We start from the raw sequence: 24,443 nt of genomic DNA, 5'->3' as shown, positions 1-24,443 counted from the left end.
CCCATCCTAAAATTGATGTGGAACCTCAAGGGACTCTCAATAACCAAAACAATCTTGAAAAAGAGCACTAAAAAATTCACACTTCCACATTTCAAAACTTACTATGAAATTACAGTAATCAAAATTCTGTGGTATTGGCATACAGACAGACATATAGACCAACAAAACAGAACAGGGAGCCCAGAAAGGAACTCTTACAGTTATGGTCACTGATTTTTAACAAGAGTGCTAAATCCATTTAATGGAGAAAAGACAGCCATTTCAACAAATGGTGCTAGGAATATTCAAATGACAAAGAAAGAAACTGGAACCTCTATTTAACTCCATATATAAACATTAACTCAGTAAGGATCAAATCCCTAAATGCAAGAGCTAAAAGTATAAAACCTTTAGAAGGAAAAAAAAAGGAAATCTTCATGATCACAATGTTAAATTTGGCAATGATTTCTTTGATATAACTCCAAAGGCAAAAGAAAAAAAAGAAGAAAAACAATACTTCGTGAACTTAAACTATTTTGTGTACTTAAAGCCAATATCGAGTAAAAAGGCAAACCACAAAATATTTGCAAATCATGTACTTGATAAGGAATTAATATTCAGAATATACAGAGAATTCCTAAAACTCAAAAACAAAAAAAAGAACCTACCCAATGCAATACTGGGCAAAAATATTGAACAGACATTTCTCCAAAGAAGATATACAAATGACCAATAAGCACATGGAAAAATGTTCAACATCATTAATCATTAGGGAAATACATATCAAAACCACAAAAAGGAGCTAACACTTCACATCCATTAGGATGGCTATAATGGGAAAAAAAAAAAAATGGGCTTTGAGTCAAAATAGCTAAGTAGGTAAATGCTATGTCACCTCTTTCCAAGACTACATCAAAATTATAACTAAATTACAGCACAACTACCCTTGAGAACCACCAGAAGACTAGTTGAACCAGACTCTCATAACTGAAGATATAAAGAAGCCACATACACTAGGCCATAAAATAAACCTCAATAAGGTTTAAACTTTTTTCTTTTGTCTTTATTGAAATAGAATATATTGTATAATTCAATTTTTTTTTCAATTATACCAGCATACAATAATATACCAGTTTCACTTGTATAGCATATTGATCAGAGATCCACATAACTCGCAAAGTGATCACCCCACTAAATCTAGTACCCATTTTCTCCCTTACATATTGATTCCAACATTATTAACCATCTTCTCCATGCTATACACTCTACATTTCCATGTCTATTCCACAACTATTTGTATCTCTTATTACCTTTGCCTTTTTTTCCCCAACTCCCTTCCCATCTAGCATCTAAATATTCTCTGTATCTATGAGTTTATTTCTGCTTTTGCTGTTCTTGTTGTTAACTTTGTTCTTTAGATGTACATGTACATGAAATCATGTGATATTTGTCTTTCCCCATCTGACCCATTTCATTCAGCGCAATACCCTCCAGGTCCATCAAGGCACTATCTTTTTCCATCCCCTTCCTTTTAATATGTTTGTGTCTTTTAATATAAAGTGAGTCTCTTGTAGGCAGCATACATAGGAATCTTGTTTTCTTATCCACTCAGCCACTCCATCTTTTGGCTGAAGCACTTTAGTCTTTTCCATTTGAGGTACTTGATAGGAATGTAGCTGTTACCATTCTTTATTCCTGTTTTTTGATCAATGTTTTTATTTCTTAAAGAAGTCCCTCCAACATTTCCTGTAATACTGGCTTGGTGATGACAAAGTCCTTTAGCTTATTTTTGTCTGTGAAGCTCTTTATCTGTCCTTCAACTCTAAATGAGAGTTTTGCTGAATAAAGAATTCTTGGTTGTAGATCCTGGGTTTTCACCATATCGAATATTTTGTGCCAAGCCCTTCTGTCCTACAGTTTCTTTTAAGAAATCAGCGTACATTCTTATGGGTGACCTCTTGCAGTTAACTAATTGCTTTTCTCTTGCTTTTAAGATTCTCTCTTCGTATTTAATCTTTGGCATTTCAATTATGATGTGTCTTGGTGTCAGCCTTCTGGGGTTCCTGGTTTGGGGGACTCTCTGAGCTTCCTGAGGTTTTATGCCTATTTCTTTCACCAAGTTAAGGAAGTGTTCCATCACTATTTCTTCAAATAGCTTTTCAACTTATTTCCCCTCTTCTTTTTCAGGTACCCTTCTGACACAGGTATTTTTACATGTCCCACAGGCTCCTTAAATTATAATTATAGTCTTGGCTTCTTTTTTCTTACCATTCTGATTGAGTGTCATTGGCTTTCCCATCCTCTATATGTCATTTGATCCTCTTCTTTATTCACTTTGTTTATTCCATTTAATAAACTTCTCATCACAGATAATGTGTTCTTCATTTCTGATTGGTTCTCTTTTAAAATTTCCATTCCCACTTTTATGTTTTTTATCTCTTTGTTGAAGTTCTCACTAAATTTATCTATACTTCCAAAAAGTTCATTGAGCATCTTTATAACCAGCGTTTTGAACTCTGCATCTGTTAGATTGCTTAACTCCCTGATTTCTGGATCTCTGTTCTGTTCTCTCATATGGTTTCTGCTTCTTTGTCTTCCCATTTTGGCTGCCTTCCTGTGTCTATTTCTATGTACTAAGTAAAGCTCCTAAGTCTCCTGGTCTTATTAGTACAGCTGTGTGTAGTAGGTGTCCAGTGGCACAGTCCTGAGAGGGGTTCAGCTGCAGGCCAAATTTAGCCCTAGACTATGCCCCTCCAGGGCTACCTGGTAAGATTCAGCAAGCAATTGACAGATGGTTTGCTTATAGTTGCCTCTAAAGGCCATGCCAGAAACCGAGGCCAGCTGGCTCCAGTGTGAGTCTTGGCACTTCCCAGCATGAGCACCTGACTCACCGAGGACATACCTGGATATGGCAGAGCGACCTCTGTTACCCAGTTTGATGATGTCACAGCTATGGCGGCGCTGAGTCTGTGCACTAGCTGGTGGGGAGGGCTCAACAGGGAACAATGGATACCACCGGCAATTCTCTACAAAGCAAGTCTCACCTGGGCTCTCACTCCAACAACTCAGTGTCCCCTTGTAAGTCCCTATGCAGCCAAACCAAACCAGCACTGGTGCTCAGAGCGAGAATGTCTGTCACTGCGAAAGTTCACTTGACACAGCCCCTTTCGGAGGTATCTGCAGCTGCCGGCTGCCACAGCCTCTGCTCCACTCAGCCTCTTGGGACCAGGTAAGCCTCACATCCTCGCCCTATCCTACCTTCTGCCATCACAGGGTGATTTCTTAGATATCTTCCTAGTTGTACGGCTTGTTTATCTAGATCTTAGGTGATTTTTCCTTGCTGTTTTGCTCCTTGTTTCTGTCACAACTTTGATTTGGTTGCCAGAAGGATGAACAAGGCTTCATCTACGCCATTTTTTCCGACCTCATCAGGTTTAAACTTCTTTACAAGAAGTGAAATCATATAAAAAGTTCTTAGAAATTCATTTAAAAATTAACAACAAACAAATAAGTAGCAGGGATGCAACATACAGCACAACAATAGTTCATACTATATCACATATTTGAACATTGCTAAGAAAGTAAATCTTAAAAGCTCTCTTCCCTCCAAAAAATATGTAACTACATATAGGAATAGATATTAACTAGACTTACTGTGGTGATCATTTCACAATATATGTACATATCAAATCATGTTGTATGCCTGAAACTCATATATAAGTCCATTACATCTCAATTTTTAAAAATTACCAATAGAAAAAGTATTTGAAATTTTAAAATATACAGAAATTAAATAATATGTACTTTAATAACAAATGGGTCAAGGAAATCATACCAGAAATTAGAAAATACTTTTGAGATTTAAAGAAAATCACAACACAAAAATTAATAAAATGTAGCTAATAGTGCTATGAAGAAAATCTTAAATTGCAAATGCTTATATTAGAAAAGACAGATCTCAAATCAATCACCTAACCATACACCTTAAGAAATAAAAAAAAGCACAAACTGTGTCCAAAACGAGCAAAAGAAAATAAAATTTAGTACAAATAAACAGAATATACAAAATTAATAGAAAAAACAGATGAAACCAAAAGTTTTTTTGAAAAGATCAACAAAATTAACAAATCTTTAGGTAGACTACACACAAAAAAGAGATGACTCAAATTACTAAAATCAACAAGGAAAGAGCAGTCATCACTAACGATACTACTAAAATGAAAAAGATTATAAAAGAATACTATGAATGAATACATACCATCGAATTAGATAACATCTAAAATGCACAAATTTCTAGAGAAACACAAACTACCAAAAGTGACTCATAAAAAAATAGAAAATCTAAACACAGCTATAGCAAGCAAAAATTTGAGATCGTAATTTGAAAACTTCACACACACACACACACACACACACACACACACACACACAAAACACCAATGACCAGATGGCTTCACTGATGAATTTTACCAAACATTTAAAGAATTAATACCAATCCTCCAAAAACTCTTCCAGTAAACAAGAGAAGAGAGACCATTTTCCAACTTTTTCTATGAGGCCAGTATTGGCCTGATACCAAAGCCAAAGACAACATAAGAAAACTGTAGACAAATTTCCCTTCTGAATACAAACGTAATCATTCTCAACCAAATGCTAGTAAACTGAATTCAGTAACATATAAACAGGTTCATACATCATATTCAAGTAGGATTTATCTCAGGAATGCAAAGTTGGTTTAAGACCTAAAAATCAATTTACGTAATACATTATTTTAATAAAGGATATCAATTACATGATATAAATGTAGAAAAGGCATTTGACAAACTCCAACACACATTCATGATAAAAAGCCTGCAACAAATCAGGAACAGAAGATAACCTCCTGAACATGAAAAATGGCATGTCTTAAGTCTGTTCAACCACTATAACCAAATACCGTAGATTGGGCAGCTTTTAAATAACAAGTACTGACTTCTCACAGTCTAGAGGCTGGGAAGACCAAGATCAGGGTGTCAGCCAACATGGCTGGGTCCTAGTGAAGGCCCTCTTCCAGGCTGCACACTGCAAACATCTACTCTATCCTCACATGGGAACTAGGAAGCTCTGTGGGGTCTCTTTTATTAGAGCACTAACCCCATTCATGAGGTCTCCAGTCCCATGTCTTAAACACCTCCAAAGGGGCCCTACCTCCAAATGCCACCACACTGGGCATTAAGATTTCAACATATGAATTTTCAGGAAACAAAAACATAGCAGGGCACCTATGAAATACCTAAAACTAATTCCATATTTAATGGTGAAAGACTGATGCTTTCCCTCTGAGAGTAGGAACAAAAAAAAAAATATCTGCTCTAACCACATCTATTTCACATTGTACTAGATGTTTTAGCCAGAATGATTAGGCAAGGAGAAAAAATTAAAGGCATCCAGCTGGAAAGGAAGAAGTAAAATTGTCTTTATTTGCTGAAGACATGATCTTGTATAATCAAAATTCCAAGGAATCTTACTAAAAAATTCTAGAATTTGTAAGATTTAAACAAGGTCACTGCACATAAGGTCGACATACATAAATCAATTGAATTCCTACACCCTAGCAATGAACAGTCTGAAAATAAAAAAAATTCCATTCGCAAAAGCATCAGATAGAAGAGAATACTTGGAAATAAATTTGATAACAAAGTCTAAGACACACTGAAAATTGCAAAACATTTTGAAAAAAATTAAAGAGAATCTTGATAAATGGAAAGATACCTCATGTTCATGAATAGGAAGACCCAATATTGCTAAGATGATAATACTCCTCAAATTAGTCTACAGATTCAACACCTTCTCTATCAAATCTTTGTTGCCTTTTTTGTTAAAATTGACAACCTAATTATAAAATTCAACTGAAAATGCAAGGAATCCAGAGCAACCAAAAAAAAAATCTTTAAAAAAATAACAAAGTTAAAAGACTTCCCAGATTTTAAAACTTACTACAAAATTCCAATAATCAAGACACAGTGGTACTGGCATAAGGAAAGATATACAGATCAACAGGATAGGATTGGAAATCCAAAAATAAACCTTTATACATAGTCAATTGATTTTCAACAAAAGTACCAAGAAAATGGGTACCTTTACAATAAATGGTGATAAGACAATTGTATATTCACAAATGAAAATATAAATTTAAGTACCTCTCTCATATATACCAACAAATTAACAGAATGGATAAAAGACCTAAATATAAGAGCTAGAACTATAAAATTCCTAGAAGAAAACATAGGAGTAAATCATCGTAACCTCAGATTAGGCAATAGTTTCTTAAATATGACAACAAAAGCATAAAAGAAAAATAGATAAGTGGGACTTCATCAAAATGAAAAACCTTTAGTACTTCAAAAAACATCATCAAGAAAGTGAAAAGCTGAATGGGAGAAAATATTTGCACATCATATATCTGAGAAGGACTTGTATCATTGAGAAAATATAAAGGACTCTTACAATTTAACAACAGAAAGATAAATATAATCTTTAAATAGGCAAAGGATCTAAACAGACATATATCCAAGACAGATAGATATACAAATTACCAAACAGCACATGAAAAGACACTCAATGTCATTAAGAAATTCATATCAAAACCACAACAAGATACAATTTCATACCCACTAGGACACCTATGGAAGGAAGAGAGGGAGGGTAGGAGGGAAAACAAGTATTGGTAAGGATGTGGAAAAATTGGAAACCTTATACATTGCCAGTGGGGATGTAAAATGGTAGAGTTGTTCTAGAAAACAGTTCAGCAGTTTAATTTCAATCACAGAATTCCAATTCCAAATGAAAACATAGGTCTACACAAAAACTGGAATAGGAATGTCTATGACAACATTATTCATAGTAGCCAAAAAGTGGAAAAAACCCAAATGTCCATTAACTGAATGGATAAACAACAAATATCCATATAATGAAATGTTATTCAGCAATGAAAAGAAAAAAGTACTAATGCATGCTACAACATGAATAAACCTCAAAAATATATGCTCAATGAAAGAAGCCAGATGCAAAAAAGCATATATTGTATGATTTCACCCATAAAAAGTGTCCAAAAATGGCAAATCTATAGAGACAGAAAATAGATTAGTGGTTGCTTTGGGCTAAAGGTCAGAATGGATAGGGTCTTTTTTTTTTTTTTTTTTTTTTTTTTTTTTTTGGAGGTGGGGATAAAATGTTTGGGATGGAAATGTTCTAAAATTAGATTGTGACATGGTTCCATAGTTAGCACATCTGCTTTACACGCAGAAGGCCCTGGGTTCATGTTCCAGTGGAGCCATAGTCCATGGTCTATGGCCATGCCACCATGAACAAGTCCAATGTCTGATCCTGGAGGTGAGGCAGGGTCTGGCCTGGTTAGTACTTGAATGGAAGATCACCCAGGAAGACCAGGTGCTGTAGGTATAAATAATAATACATAATAAAAAATAAAATAAAATAAAATGGTCTCTTATTAAAAAAATAAAATTAGATTGTGGTGATGGTTGTGCAACTCTGTAAATGTACCAAAATTATAGATAAAATGGGTTCATTCTAAAATATGTATATTACATTGCAATAAAACTTAATTTTTTAAAAAAGACACTGAAAGGTACTGCAATCTTAGAAAATGAGATCAAACACTGAAGACAGGATTAGAGGTTCTAAAGTAATGCAAAGGAATTTTTTTCCCCTCTCCAGATTTATTTTTGTGGCTTCCACTTCCCTGTACACAGCAGCAATTTATAAAATGTTTCAATATATAGCCTAGCAAAACTCAGTAATATATGTGACTAAAACAAAAAATTAAGTCTAATGTTAAAATAGATTTTCCAGAGATATAATAACAATATTCCTCCACATTATAATGAACTAGAGGCCCTAAATTTCCTCATCTGTAAAATAAGGCTGATACTATTTATATCTCACAGAGTTGTGAAAGTTAAATGGCATAATTCAGCCTTAACCTACTGCCTGGCATATAATAAACACTCAAAAGATATTAGTTGCCATAATTATAGAGGGTATTCAGATCCAGCCTGATAATATTACTCATGTACTCTGGTAACGATATACCAAAAGGAATAATTAATGGGGTAGGAAGAATAGTGACTTGATGAGAACATTATATTATCAGAGAACTAAGTCCATAAGTAAATTCTATAGCTCATTGGTAGTGAAAATGAGATCAAAAGAGGGAAAAAATTTCTGGAGAATGGAGAAGCCAAACTGGCTCTTGCTTAAAAATACTCGATCCACCCAAGAGAATTTTACAAATATACATACCCCTTGTAACGGGACACAAATATATGACCATTTCCCATCCCTGTTTATTGTTCTGAAAAAAGTCACTTCCTAATTCTGCCTGTTAACTCTCATAACCAACTTTCATCTAAGCAACTCATTATGTTCAATCCCACCTCAGTTTCCAGACATTCTAACCATCTCAAACATTTCATCCACCTGAATTTAGCAAGAAGATTTAGAAAAAGGTTAAGCATCAAAAGCTCCAGAACTTTCAGGAAAGGTAGAGAAAAACTAGTTTAAGTACAGAGAGGTACCCTCCTAAGCTTATGGCATTCGCATGTGGTCAGGTTCTCTCTACCATATATTAGAGATTATTCAAAAAAGTTTTTCACTTTTAAATATATAAGCACATTTCCCCACAAATATAATACAGAAGAATCTTCTGAACATTTTAACTTTATGAATCTGAACTAATACAATATAGCTATTAATAAACAATACAGTATTACTTCAGATACAAATTTTAAAATAATACAAATCCCTCCAAATTTAAAAAATTGTCAGAAATTACAGTGTATTATTTCGAAGCTGGCCAGCTGAGTAAACTACAAAACTGCTTACACTACTGCAGAGTGGTTGATCACTTTGACCAATAAAAAGAACCATCCATCCTCCTTAGTCAAGACCATGTCAACAATTGCTCTTTTTGTGTTTTAAAAATATGGTCGTTTCAGGTACTGCTGTAATATCCACTGCTATAAATTTTAAAATATTTTTTATCCTCTAACGATGTCATTAAGTGAATATCATAGTGCTAATGCAGACAACATGCCTGAAAATCAGTACTTCTGAAACAGAAGTCAGATGTAGTAAGCTCTTTAAGGAAAGCCAAACAATTGCCCTTCATGTTGGGCTGATAATTTAGGGAATAACAAAATGAAAAATATCAGAGATACTACAGATAATGCCAAGTACTTAAAAGGCAATATTAAAGGAATAATATGTTACAATAACCAGATATTGATATCCTCAAAGAACCTGTTCCCACAACCTTACAAGCATTGTTATGGGAAAAATCAGACTAAAATGATATAAATTGTGAAGTGTGCAAGGCTTTAAAAATATTTCTCTCATAATATATAACAACCTTGTACATGTAAACCCTCAGAAAATGTTTATTTTTATAATTAAAAAATATAATTCCTCTATTTCTAGCACTTCATCTCTAAAATATAACTTTTGATATCATAATACTCTCTGGAGAAACCAAGTCTATAAATTGAGTTCAAGGTTATTATGAGGCTCAAAGCATAATTATTGCATCTATTGAGCTGCTCTGTTCATCTTAACAATTTATCCCTTGTATGGTAGACGGTCAGGAGGTATATGAACTTTTATGGAGTCGCCAATATGTTTTTGTATTTCCTACAGACAGGGAAGAATAAGACAAAGTACCTTATAAAGTACACTTACATAAATGCAAGAACTCCAATTAGGCTTCTAACTTGTGTGTGCTCTCCCAAAAATTGTAAAGTTTACCTTGCTATTGTCATTTTTTATTCATGTACTACTCAAAAAGGCAATTCAAAATTCAATACTCTTTTGTAAAATAACAACCTTCTAATCATTTACTGATATCCAACCATGAAATGCTCTTAAGTTCCTTCTGATAACTGCAATCTGAATTCCCCATATATTTAATTCCAGTATATCCGTAATTCATTAATACTATGACTATATGACCACAGTTGCTAAATAGAGCATCTTTTTCACTGCAGAACGCAAATGATAAATCAAGCATTATAATCAGTCTATACATAACTCTTGTATTATCACCTAAAGTTTATCAAGACGTTCCAAATGCACAAATACCAGGAGTTAAGATGACAGAATCACAGAAAGTTAGAGCTTAGAAGGAACCTTGGAGGCCACTGCATTTAATCCTTAATATTTTAAAAGTTGGGGTAACCGAGACTCAAAGAGAATAAATGAATCACCCATAGCCACATTATTTATACACAGTATAAGCCCATCCTATGTTACATACATAAATACATATATATCTTACCTTTCTGGTGATGTCTTAGAAGTGACAGGGCACCCACGAACACCTTTTTTACTTTTATGGTCTAGAGAGAAGCCCTTGTTTCTTAGGTTTCTTTCCCACTGGGGAAAAATAAAATAAAATTTTAATAATAAATGTAGCAATATGACAATAAAGAGGTACTTATATTTTCATTTTATTTAGAAATTCAAGATAAAACAGCTAAATTCACAGCAGTTCACAGAGAGGGAAAAATGCAATCTACAAAACACCTTGCTCTTTTGCTCTTGCAGAAATGTAAGTCTAACAAAAAAATAGTAGAAATGGATTTTAAAATTTCAAGGTAACTTTAGTCAGACAATCGACATTTTAAGAGTCTAAAGCTTATATAACTATGAAAATTTTTGAATATGTCTAAAGGAAATAATAAAAAGTATTATATGCCAAGTTAAATAGTGCCTGTGATTCTTAATTCACTATATAACTGGAAGGAATCACAATTGGTTCCCTATAACATGCTATATGAAAAATTTTAGGCAAGAGTCGGACATCTTACTAACAGTTTAATCTGACTAGAAAGTTAAAACTGATTTATTACACAGTATGAATCTAATTATTTATCTTATTTTTCTGCATTAATCTCCTTATCTGAAAATGGATGTAATAATAGTAGCTATCTCATAAGGATTACATACACGGTAAGTTGAAAACATAAGTTGAAAACACTGTCTTCTTTGAAGAGATATTTGTACACTCATGTTCATAGCAACATTGTTCACAAAAGCTAAAAGATGAAAGCAATTCAAGTGTCTCACTGACTAATGAATAAATAAACAAAATGTGGTACACACACACACACTCTGAAATATTATCTGGCCCTAAAAAGTAGGAAATACTGACACACCATAACATGGATGAAACTTGATGAAGGTGAAATAACAGAAAATATATATATTGGTCTCTGCCCCTAGTTCCTGGCAGAGCTCCTAAAACCCTTGTAAATGCCTAAGTAATGATGAGTACTAACTACACAGTACACATCAGCAACAATGTAACATTTTATTTCCATATACTTTCCATCTGCAGTCGGTTGAAACCATGGATGTGGAACCCAAGAATATGGAGGGCCAACTATGTATAATTCATAATTTTTACTCCACAATTCAATATTCTAAGATAAAATACAATAAAAAAAATCCAAAGAAACATTTTCTTAATATCTTTTTTCTTCCTATTAAATTGGCAAAAATTTTTAATTTTTTTTAAATAAAAAAAATTGGCAACAATTTTACTGTGTGGTTATACCCAGTGCTAGTAAGTTTGTAGATAACTGGGAGACCTCATTGATGGCAATATAAATTGATACGAATTTTCTGAGACAATTTTGCAATATTTACTGAAACTTAACATACAAATTCCCTTAAACCCAGCAATCACAATCAAATGGGCCCCTATAAATGAAAAATGATGTTCACTATAGCACTGTTTCTATTAACGAAACACTGGAAACAACAAAACTATCAGCGCAATAAGTAAATAAATTATGGTATATAGTATATCTTTGGAGTACTGTAAACCCATCAAAAAATAAATAAGAAAGGTAGATTTGGATATGTTAGAAAAAAATTTAAGATATATTATTAACTGAAAACAGTAAAGCACAGAACAGTATATATTTCATGATCCCTTTTGTGCAACAATCAAAAAAACAATATAAAATCATATGTGGGCATCTGCATTTGTTTTTTTCTTGAAAGGAAAAAGAAACTGTTAAAAGTGGTTGCCTTTAGGAAAAATGGACCTAGAAGGATTTTTTATTTGCTTTCCTTGTGCCCTTTCTATACAGTCCAAATTGTCTCACCTTATATAAATATTTTTTCTTTTTATGTCAATAGAAATCATCTGGTCCCATTTATTATTTCCCTTTTTTGCACACTGTATAAAATTCTAATGATTTAATAACTAAAATTTTAAACAATGTTAAAGCAACTACTATTAATGACAAATCTTTCCTCTGAGAGCAAGTTATAATAAATGGTTAATTCTTCTTGTCTGTAACATAAAAACATATCAAATTTATCTTGAAATCCTACTATTAAGAACTGATTTTCGTCCCCCTCCCCCCACCAAATTCATATGTTGAATTCTAACTGCCAAAATGACTATATGTGGAGCTAAGGCCTTTACAGAGGTAATTAAGGTTAAATGAGGTCATAAGGCAGGGCCCTAATCCAACAGGATTGGTGTCCTTATAAGAACAGAAAGAAATACCAGAGATGTGGGGACACAAAAAAAGGCCACATGAGGCAACAACAAGAAAATGGTCATCTGTAAGCCACAGAGTGGCCTTAAGAGAAACCAAGCCTGTACACATCTTGATCTTGGACTTCCAGCTTCCAGAATTGTGAGAAAATAAATTTTTGTTGTTTAAGCCACCTAGTCTGTGGTATTTTGTTATGTTAGCCTAGCAGACCAATATAGCATCAAATGGATAAACTGGAAAATCTGAGAAAAACTGTCTTTAAAAAACTGACCATGACTTGTGCTAGGGAAGAGAAAAAATTATACTTAAAAAGTGCTATCTTAAGCCTTATTCTTGAGATCTCTATAATTATGTTTAATAGGGATAAAATTAAAGTCCAGATGTATAATCAGAATATCTTTTGAAAAACAGGTGTGCTACTGTGTTACCCTTTAAGATATGCCCTCTCAAATTCACAAAATAAAAGAATGAGCATGTGATTCTAATAAGATTGATATCCTCATAAATTTAAAATACAACTTATTTTACAACAATGAGATTTCAATGTCATGAAGAAAACATGAATGCATAATAAGGTACACTCTTATGTAAACTGAAAACCCTAACCTCAGAGCATCAGTTCAACATATGCCAGAAACAAGCTAATTTAAAACCTGCAAATACGTAATACAAGAAAATCCACAGAAGAACATTTAAGAAAATAAAAATTCAGTTTTCCTTAAATATTTTAAATGCACCAAATAATACCATACACTTAAAAGAAATTAGTTTTTATTTACCCTCTGCAAAGGGAGATCCCACTGTTCTGAGCTTCTGAGTTTTGACAGTGATGATTTAACATAAACATCATCTGGTTTTGCATTTAACATCTTTGTTATCTGAAACCAGAATGAGAAAATAATCAGTTTTATTGAAATATAAATAAGAGCTGAATCAGCTAACAGAACCATTATATTACCTGCATTAATATTTTGCTACTAGCTTTAAAGAGTTTTAAATTCAGTGTTTAATTTATAGGCAGTTAAATATAATTTTATTAAAAAAGAAACATCTCATTCAGTATCAAGATAGATAAATGAAGTATCACAATAGCTTCACAACTATTCTCTTACCTATAGTCTCTTCCCCTTACAATTTTTCAAATGCTATCCCTAGGGTTCTCTAATATACAAATCTAATTACAGCTACAATACTTAAAATGCAGCAATAGCACCCATACTTATAGACAAAACTCTTATCAACCAACCTAAGCTCTTTCACATCACCCATATGCCACAAACTCTATATCCCAATCACATCGAGTTTACTCGGCCTTCTTCAAACATGTCAAATTACTTTAGATCTCTAGACCTTTCTATATACTGCTCCCTCAATCTAGAATGCCCTTCCTTCTACTTCTCCTTGTGAAATACTTCAGATTCTGCTCAAAATTATTCTCTTACCCACAAACTGTCACTCCCACACCAAGGCATTCCTTTCTCTGGGTGTTAGTACTTGGTACATTTATATCACATTATTTATATTACACGTAGCATACTATAACCATCTACATATCTATCTTCATCTCCAGGCTGTGGAGGTCCTTAAAGAAAAGACCCTGACTTAGTCACCTTTATATCACCAATGTGTATGGCTCTGTTATATGCTGAATGAACAAATGAATGAATGTATATGCATCATAGCCACAGTCTGAAATCATGTTTCAAACTTAAATATCTTAACTTTCATATTGAGAGAAAGTTATAAATGATGGTTAAGCATCAAGTAGAGCCTACAAAATATAATATATAATAAACACTGTTTCAACTACAACCAGTAACAATCCATAAATGATTTCAATGAAAGTGAAACAGAAATCAGAAGGATAAAATAAATTAGAAGAAAGTGTATCTTGACTCTTTTACTTCACTACCCACCTCTGAGTTAATCCTCCTGGGCACCAACAACTCAATAATTATTTATACCTAATCTATATAAAAAGATACCTCTTTAGAATTCTTCATCTGCAAAGACAATGTTATCTCTAAATCAATTGTTTCCTTCTACTTTTAATTAGGGAACAATAGTTGCTTTTTCAGAAGATAAGGCAAGGGCTTCTGGCCGTTCACACCCATAAATCCTTTGTGAATAGGTTAATTAGCCTACACCAGATAACGTGGCATATTGTATTTTCCAAAGATGGCCACACCGATAATCCACATCCCACATGCTCTTTTTACAAGGTAAGTGACAGTGCTCCAACATCAGGTGTGGTTTATGCTCCTTCCCTTGAATCTGGACTTCCAAAACTAGATCATAAAAGGTAATTATAGCTTCTGCCTATCTCTCACATGCTTCAGTGTTCTTCCTTCTTCCCTCCCTCTTTTTTCCTTCTTTGTCCTTCAATACTATGGAGGAGAGACTGCTTCATGACATGACTGCTGTCTGACCAAAGGGTAGACAGGGCCAGAAAGATTGCTTACTGCAAACTCTGATCATTAATCAGTGTTCAGACTGAATCAGCATCCCTCCCCTGCCTCCAACTACGTGATGTTTCTTGGGACAAGCTGTTGTCCTGACCTGGTCAAGCATTAAAAGTAATTTCCCATACCTGGAAGCCTTCACATACCAGTACCCATGACTATTCCCCTCTTTAACCCTATATAATTCTTTGGCACCTGTCAACTGGCTCAGGAAATCTATTTCATCTTGCAGCTGCCCAAGATATGCCTCCCATTTAAGTTTCCCTTAAAAGACTCTGTTGATTGCCAGATTGGAGTGGCCAACCTCTTTCTTTAGTCTTTTCCTGCCCTCTGTTTACAGAAGTAGATTTTCATTCTTAGGAGTTTTCCATGGGTCTGCATGTACTAACAGGTACACACACACACCTCGGAAGCCCAGAGGCAAAGGGTAAAAAAACCTTGGCTACCCTGAAGCCATTATGATAGAAAGATCACACAGGAAGAGTTAAAAGAAGATTGACACCAAGACATCTGAGTCTTCCCAGCATAGGTATCAAGCTAAGTGGGTGAGCCTTTAAGATGATTCCAAACTCCTGCCTCCAAGCCAACCTAGCTAACTTCAAGAGGAACAAAAAAAAGGCTATCTCTAAATGAACCCAGCAGAAATTCCAGATTCATGAGCAAAATAACTTTTTAAAACATTAAGTTTGGGGTAAATTTGCTATATGGCCATCGTAATAACATAAAAAGAGATCAAGCCCAAATCTGTAGGACATCAACTGAGATTTAGTAAGAGTTGGGTACAGGTGTTGAGTATTATGTAAAATGAGTATCTTATAAAAGAATGTTGATGTCCTCTGTGAAAGATTTTACATTCTTTTTTGTTTTTTCACATGAATCGGTTTTTATCTTTTTACCTATGAGTGGCTTAGACTCAATGTCAATGAATCGTTTACCTTAACAAATATTCATGTATACTTCCACTAGTATGGACATAAAATATAATCTACCCTGTTTACAGAAAGGGTTCCTCTCTACTTCCCCCAAAGTATAGACGCATGATACCTGGATAGTAATTAAAACTCTAAACCTGCATTAAAAACCTTGAAAATGTTCACATACTCTTACTTAGCAATTATACTTTTAGAAATTTATCCTACGGAAATAAAATCAAAGTGCATACATACAAATATTTATGAACGAGGTTACAGACTAGGTATTACTTATACAAAAACAAGAAACAATAATAAAAGGATAATTAAAGAAAATTATGGTAAAGCAAAACAATGATACTATAGTTGTTATTAAATAAAATGTTCCAGAATAATTAAAAACTTAAAAATTTTCAGTATTAGAAAAGATATATGTACCAAATGACCTCTTTTATAATGCAAAAAAAAAATCATGTATTGAAAAATACATGGAAAGAAATATACAAAAATGTTTAACAGTGATTATCTCTGAATATTGAGATAATTTCATTTTTGTGTTTTCCTATGTTTCCAAATGTTTTATTTTGTTAATAGGAATACCATGCAATTATTAAAGGCAAGAAAAAAAATATTTAACCCATTTCCTATTTAGAAAAAATAGTTGTTGCTCACTGCCAGCTTAATTTCATTTTACATAAACACCTTCTTTAAGGCTGAAGCGAATCTGACTAGTTTCAATGTGAAAATAAAATATAAAAACTGTTCTTGGAGTTATTTCTAAACAGAACTTGTCTCTAATCTTACTGAAACAGAAATGTATATGATGATCAGTATTTAAAAATTTTTTTCGTGGGGTAAATTTCTCAGCATGGAACAACACAAAGTAGAACATCTAGGATTTAACATTATTAGCAATCAAGAATTACTATATTGTAAATGGAAATGCCACTACTAAAAACAGAATGCTAAACAGAATGACCTCAGCTGTTTCCAAAGATTATCAATATACTAGAGAGATGTGAAAATAATAATAAAAGTGAGATATTTCATGGCAAACTGCAAGTTATCTTGGGGTAAATGCTGCAGCCGCAAGCACTGCCTGTGAGTATTCACGGGGCAAACATAAAATGGGTTAAAGCTCCAGAAAAATCTCTGCTTTAGCTTCCTAGTCAATAAATTATAGATCTAAATTTCTTACTCTAATATTGTATTAGAGTGGCAAGCAGATTTCAGGTAAAACTACTCTACTGTCAATTTTTCCTACTCATTTTTTTCTAAATGATTATATTATCAAAAATAATGTAAGTCTTTTTTGCAACAATCTGATCTCTTCCTAGACAAATTTTAATTATGGTCTCAACTGTGTATATAAGCAACAAAAATTCTAAGCTATTAATTCTACAAAGCCTATATTATAACTCTATTACAAGAATCAGAATGGATCCCTAATCCATTTTTTAAGTATTTTTTAATAGTCTCTTAATACTTTAAAAATTGAAATTGAATCTGTTAGGAAAAAATGGGTTCTAAATCACTTTCCCTTCAAGTTATACTTAAATACATTGATAGGACTCTAGTAACTTCCAAAAAACAAAGCTTAAAAACATTTATTTATTTACTAATGTTAGATGTGATATAATACTAAACAAGCCATTTAGTAAATCAATTCACATTGTTACTTTGAGGTTCATTACCGTATTCCCTCAAAAAGAGAATGCTATCAAAAGCAGATAACCCAGGGGAAAAAAAAATATATGCTGGATTCTATTGACAAGTTATATATTGCTAACACATACTCTTTTTTCCCCATGTAAATTTTCTTTTTTTATTAAATTTATTGGGGTGATATTGGTTAATAAAATCATATAGGTTTCAAGTGTATGATTCAATAATACGTCATATGTATACTGCATTATGCATTCACCACCTCAAGTTAGATTTCCTTCCGTCACCATACATTTGACCCCCTCTACCCTTATCTAGCCCCCCTCCCCCTCTCTCTGGTAACCATTTAACTACTGTCCATATCCATGAGTCTCTGCTTTTTTGTCATAACATATACTCTTTAAACTTCTCAGGCTGAAATGATCTTTGCCATGTTCTTAATACAAAACTTCAGAATCTCAATCACTTGTTCAAATACTGCATAGATATAAAGCTATTATTTAAAGAATATTGGGGGTCTGCCCATAGATATGGCTATGACTTACCAAAGAAGAATAAAAATCTTGTTTTCAGTTTTCAAAATAAAGTACCATCCTCCCCATGCATAAATCCAAAGCTGACAGATCTCCCCATTAGCAAAATTCAAAGTACTCAAACTCTTTGTCTACATCTATCCGGAGAGATCACCCTTGAATTAATCTACACTCAGCTTCTATCAAAATGCCAGGAATAATTTAGTAGATAATAATGTTCCATAGATTAAGCTACAAGGATAATGATTGCAGCACTGTTTTCATTTTTTTTTAATTGAAAACTCGAAATTATAATAGGATATTGGTTAAATTAATTGTGACACATCCATATAATGGAATATAATGTCATTAAAAATGTTTACCACAGCTTCCCTGGTACTTATGTCTATCTAGTATAGTGTCAAATACATGTTAAGTATCCAATAAATATCTACTGAGCAATACTTTGAATCTGATTTCAGAAAATGATGTTCACAGTATATAGTTAAGTAGAAAAAGCAAATAATAAAACAGAATTTTGTGGTTTTCTATTTTTTAATACTTAAATATTTGTTTATTACAGAGATATAGACAAATTGGAAGAATATACACCAAAGTATTGATTTTAGTTGTATCTGGGTAGTCTTTTTTGCTCTATTGAATTTTCTAATTTCTCTACAACAAACTAGTTTTGCTTTAGAAATATTTTTCAAATACTTTAAACTCAAAATGTTATCAGTATCATGTCCCTATATCCATCAAAGCTTTAAATCTTTCAGTAATTTATTTCCTTAACTATCCTGGGGGGGGGGGGAGCTATAATATAAACTACTAACAAGAATATGCTAATTTTCTAAGAAATTCTACAGTTTTAAAATGCAGTAGTACATCTTTATTTGTATTTTATTGTTGAACAATTAAGTAAGCATACTGTATATAATGACACAAAAAAATAAAAAAAAATTAAAAAATAAGGAAAGGGAGAAGGTTAGAACAAGCCCCGTGGTGTTGGATTAGAATCAGGAGTATCAGTCCGAACTCATAACTTTTTATAGATGTATGGAGAAGTAGAGAAATAAATATAGAGATGTGTATATGTGTACAGCTTAGCATGCTTATATTTTTCTAGTCCTGTCTTATTGAGAGAGCCTAGATACAATGACACCCAGCAGCAATGAACACACCTAACACTCAGACCTGAGTTTCCAAATACCATCTTCAATAAAAAGAACCAGGGCTCCTTAAAAGTACCTTGTAGTACCAGAAAGTAAGGAATGCTCAAAAAAAGAGCATGTCAAAAGGGCACAGGAGCCAACCTGCAAGATCTCCAAATGCCAAAGCTGGAAAACTTTGATTAACAAAACCAATAACAATAGTAATACATTATAATCCATAGAATAAAATAAATACCTATGAATCTGTACTGATACGAGTAAATAATTGAATGAATAAATAAATAACAGGGGAATAGGGACAGCTCTCCATTACAGAGAATTTTAATTAATAAATATAAAGGGTATTAGGAAAATGAAAAATTACCAATAGGATATCATATATATAATTGTTACAGGCAAGATCCACTGCAAGATGCTAAAACAGTGGTTGAAAGTTGAGAAGAGAGAGTATATTTGCATAGATTCAAAGTATCTCTCCCAAAATATCTATTACAAAGGGAAGAAGAAACTGTACAATATAGTAACCAGGCAGACATCATCTTCAACAGGTGACCAAGACTGACAACATCAGTAATAAGACACATGATCATCATGTACCCACTGACAGGATACACTTCTGTTGTATTCTTCCCCAAAAGTCATAACCTTAATCTAATTATAAGAAATCTGAGACAAAATATCTGACAAAACACTGACCAGTAAGTACTCTTTAAAAGTGTTATGGTCATGAAAGAAAAAACACTGAAGAACTGTCATTGCAGCAAATCAATAAGACATGACAACTAAATGCAATATGGGATCCTGGATGGGATTCTGGAACAGGAAAATGACATTAGTAGAAAAACTGAAGGAATCCAAATAATGTCTGTAGTTTAAAGTATTATACCAATGTTAATTTCTTAATTTTGATCATTGTACTAAGGTTACGTAAGATATTAACATTGGGGGAACCTAATGTTAAGTACAGGAACTCTGTACTATTCCTATAACTTTCTGTAAATCTAAAGTTACTTGAAAAAAAGTTAAAAAATACTGTAGTACATCTAAAAATAAGAAAGAAATGTATTTACTCAGTATTATAAATTTCTAATGGTGGAATTTCAGATTAAATTTCATGAAGCAATAGCCTAAGGCAGAACATTTCACTTCACCGGAGGTATTAAGTAGTCAGTACACATGTATTTAAAACTGGGTACGGTAGCAATGTTAAGATTTTCTTTTTTACCTCCTTCAAATTTATGCCACTTAAGCTAATCCAGAATTTTATATAAAGGAACCACATGCCACAAATGTGAAGAAAGCCAAGGTACAGAGTACCCAAAGTCATGCTCTCTGTGTGGTCTTATAAGGAATTCTTTATTCCCTTTTATAGCTCTCCTGTATGATTTATTCTCCCACCTTGTTCCATGAAATGTACCAAATAAAAGTTCTCGGTGACAAAGTCTTCTGTGCATAACTTGTAATGCTTCAGAGAAAAATTATCTAATAAACTATTATAATATAAATCAGGGTTCTACTGCATTTAAATCACAAAATTCTAGAGGAAAAAAAGATTCTCTCCCTAAAAACTGATTAATTTTTTGAAACACTTCCTAAGTAGGTAGAAACTTCATTTTTTGCTTGTTTTGCTACTTTTGGCTTATAGAGAATAAATAAAGGAAAAACAAAAGGTTTAAAAGAACATATTCCAAATAGTAATTGTCGGCACGTGACTTGAGTATGTCTTCTACAGTATAATGAATGAACATGAGGTCCTCTAATATATTGTTATCAAAGACTGAATATTTGCATAAAATCTACAATGAGGCCTAGAAAGTATACTTGTACATCTTATAATGATTTAAACAAGGCTGATGCCAGAAAGGGTTTCCTGGTTAACTCTCAGTTAATTAGGATACACACCATTCCCCAAAAAACACCAATTAGTTATGGTTTTACAATATTTTCTTTAAAATGTTATTAAAAAGACAAATGACAAAATGCTATCATCATAAGTAACTCTAAAGATAATGAATAAGTTAAAAGAAAAATTAATGCATACCTTATGTAACTCAGAAGATGACTTTTTTCTTTTTCCTTCCATGACAATTTCTACAAAGACATGGTAAAAATTATCATTTAATAACTAAATGAGAGAAATAATGTCATAAAATAAATCCTTTCACAGCCATCTTTGTTTTACACTAACTTATTAGATTTATAATTTACATTAATAGATTTTACACAACCTGACAGACTAAAAACATAAAGGTCAAAAACTAATCAGAAGAGTAGCAGATTCTCACAAAATATCTCCATTAACCAACATATGTATGATGACATGGAAAAAAAGAAAACTTGGCTCTAAAAATTAAATAAGAATTTTCCTGGCAAAAGCCCTAGCATCTAACAGGTGTTCAATAAATGTTGGTTGAATCATATGACCAGACAACTTCTCAAATTCTTATGATACCGGGACGGGGAGGGGAGGGGGACGCGGGGGTGGGGGGGGGAGGTGGAGCAGAAGTTGAAAGAAACATTTTTAGTTCCACTACATATCTAAGCATCTATGCAACTAGGAACAGCTTAAGTCTTTCCTAATCAACACTGTTCTGACTTTCTATAGATTTTTCTTTTACGATTCTTTCATTCAATCACCAAATATTTATTGAATGTCTACCGTGTGCCTGACACTATACTAAGCATTGAATACAGTGCAGTGAGCAAATTAATCACAGTTTTAGGGTTCCTGGAACTTAAAATTTATTGAAATATATCCCAGATTTCATAATAAAAATGGTAATGATCCACACGTATGTGGTCATCTATTTATGACAACCACACCACTGTAATTCAGTGGGAAAGGAACAGTCTTTTCAATAAGCAATGCTGAAGCAATTTGATAACCAAGTGGGAAAATAAACAAACCTAACCTCTATACACAATAATTAATTTTAAATGGATCATAAATTTATGTCAAAGAGAAAACAAAGCTTCTAGAATAAAAAGGAGGGGATTATCTTCACAACCTTGGAGTAGGCAAAGATTTTTCAAACATTAGTATTAACCATAAAGAAAAAGATTAATAAATTCAACTTCCTTAAAGAACTTCTGTTTATCAAACCTCATCATAAAAAGAGAAGGCAAGCCACAGACTATTTATAATACATATATCTACATACAGCACGGTTACTATATAATTACTACTATATAATTCATACGTCTGTCAAAGGACTCATAACCAGAATGTACAGAGAACTCCTACAAAGCAAAGGCAAGACAATCCAACGTCCAATATGGACAAAAGCCTTGAATAGGTATACCTAGGGAAGGAAGGAATGTTGACTAGGACAGGATACAAGTAAGCCTTCTGAGATGCTGGAAAATTTCTTTATCTTGATATGGGGTGATGGCTATTCAGTTGTATGTATTCAAGTATAAAAAGTCAGTAAAACTAAATATTAAAGATATGTAGACTGTGCTATATGTAAAACCTCGACTTAAAAATAAAACTTTTTAAATAACAATTAATTTTGATAAATGGGCTACAGTTTACCCAGAAACCTGAAATAATTTTTAAGTCCATAATACACAGTATTAATTTCACTGTATTCATTTCTTAAAGCAAACACTGATACTAGGTTTGTTTTGGAGTATTTTAATAAACAAATGATTGCCTCTACTTGTGATTATCTGATATAGCACAGTGCTCAAGAGTAAAGATTTTTTTAATTGAAGAAATGATTTAATTTTTTTTAATTTTTTAAAAATTTTTTTCCTTTTTTTAGGGGAGGGAAAAAAGAAAAAAGGAAAAAAGAAGAAAAAAATTTAATTTTTAATTTTTAAAAAATTAAAAAATTTTTTGATTAAACCAAGAGTACAGATTTTAAAGCCAGACAATCTAAATTTATACCTTGCTTACTAGTTATCACTTCTCTGAGACTCAGCTTCTCATCTCTAAAACAGGGCAGAATATCCAACTTTTCAATTGTTAGGATTAAAGTGAGATGGTCTATATTAAAGTATTTAGCATTATGTCTGTCAAATAGTGCGAAATAAAGGTATTACAATACTTTATATTAAAATATCCCCCATTAAGAGAGCTCAGTACTGTATATTATAGTATTAGCACATAGGAAAATCTCTATTCTCATTCTAAATATATGAGTCAAAGAATTAAAAAGGATGACTTTTTCCCAAGTAGCTGTAGAATCATTCATTCACTTATTCATTCCATAAACATTTACTTAGGATAATTACCACTGTTAGGTCCTATGTAAAGTTTATTTTATTTAATCTTTACAAAAACCTCATGAGATCAGTAAAGGTATTATCTCTATTTTATAGATAAATAATTTAGGTTTGAAGAATCCAAATAACTTGCCCAAAGTCACCATATTGATCCATCACTGGTCTGACTCCAGAGGTGGTATCCTTAACCAGTATGCTTTATGCATGCTAAATACTATGGAGATTAAAGATAAATAAGATAGTCTCTATCAGAGTTAATAGTAAAAGAACATAGATTAAACAATTCAGTAAGTTACAATATATGATGGTATCTGATAAACATCAAATAAGAGGTGCAAAGACTAATGGAAATTCAGAAATAGGTATAATTTGAGTTAAGAGATAATTCTTGGAAAGGCCTAATTGAACTGGGCTTTGAGGTAAGTTCTAAATAATGAGTAAGTTTTAGACAGCTAGGATGAAGCAGCCCACATTAACAAACCTCCTACATTACTTAAGACTTACATTAGTTATCCTTCTGGGATAACTAGATCTTTGGAGCTAAGCAGTCCTAACTTATTTTCTGTGTTACCATGTCCGTCTAATCTATTTTCCAATCCTCTGCCAACAAGCTTGGGAATTACATTCACCACCATAGATGCCACTTTGCTTCTCTCACCTCTTATGGAAACTCTACCCTTTCATCTACATTTTTTACATTTCTTTGCTAGCCCACTATATCCCCTTCCAGAGTCAATACAATTTCCTTAAATTTTGAATCTTTTCCTTGAACATTTCCTCCACCTTAGTTTAAGTGAATTCTAGCTTTTTAGACTACATTATTTTTTATAAAAAGACTTCCTCAAGAAGAATCTTCTCCCACTTAAAAAACCAGGACTAGGGTAATTCCTCTTCTAAAATTCCCATAAATTGGATATATGACCTTACCCATTGATCACCA

The 24,443-nt window shown here is 32.8% G+C and overlaps 1 protein-coding gene across 12 annotated transcripts in view; it reads right to left on the bottom strand.

Moving 5' to 3' along the window:
* The window catches only part of SENP7 (SUMO specific peptidase 7), a 123,882-nt gene that overhangs the window by 77,647 nt on the left and 21,792 nt on the right, over positions 1-24,443 (bottom strand). For all 12 annotated transcript variants that reach the window (XR_004950310.1, XM_016144729.2, XM_036218507.1 and 9 more), the window contains 3 exons: positions 21,315-21,364; positions 13,328-13,426; positions 10,310-10,407 (listed from right to left, as the gene is read on the bottom strand). Coding sequence is in view for 11 of the 12 variants with exons in the window: in XM_016144729.2 (XP_016000215.2) it covers positions 10,310-10,407; positions 13,328-13,426; positions 21,315-21,364 (247 nt within the window). In the remaining variant the exon portion in view is untranslated. The remainder of the gene's footprint in view (positions 1-10,309; positions 10,408-13,327; positions 13,427-21,314; positions 21,365-24,443) is intronic.

The sequence above is a fragment of the Rousettus aegyptiacus genome, unplaced genomic scaffold, assembly GCF_014176215.1.
Source record: "Rousettus aegyptiacus isolate mRouAeg1 unplaced genomic scaffold, mRouAeg1.p scaffold_m13_p_4, whole genome shotgun sequence".
In the NCBI taxonomy this organism is placed as follows: domain Eukaryota; kingdom Metazoa; phylum Chordata; class Mammalia; order Chiroptera; family Pteropodidae; genus Rousettus; species Rousettus aegyptiacus.
Note: the sequence above shows the minus strand (reverse complement) of the source record. Positions and strands in the feature narration are given on the sequence as shown.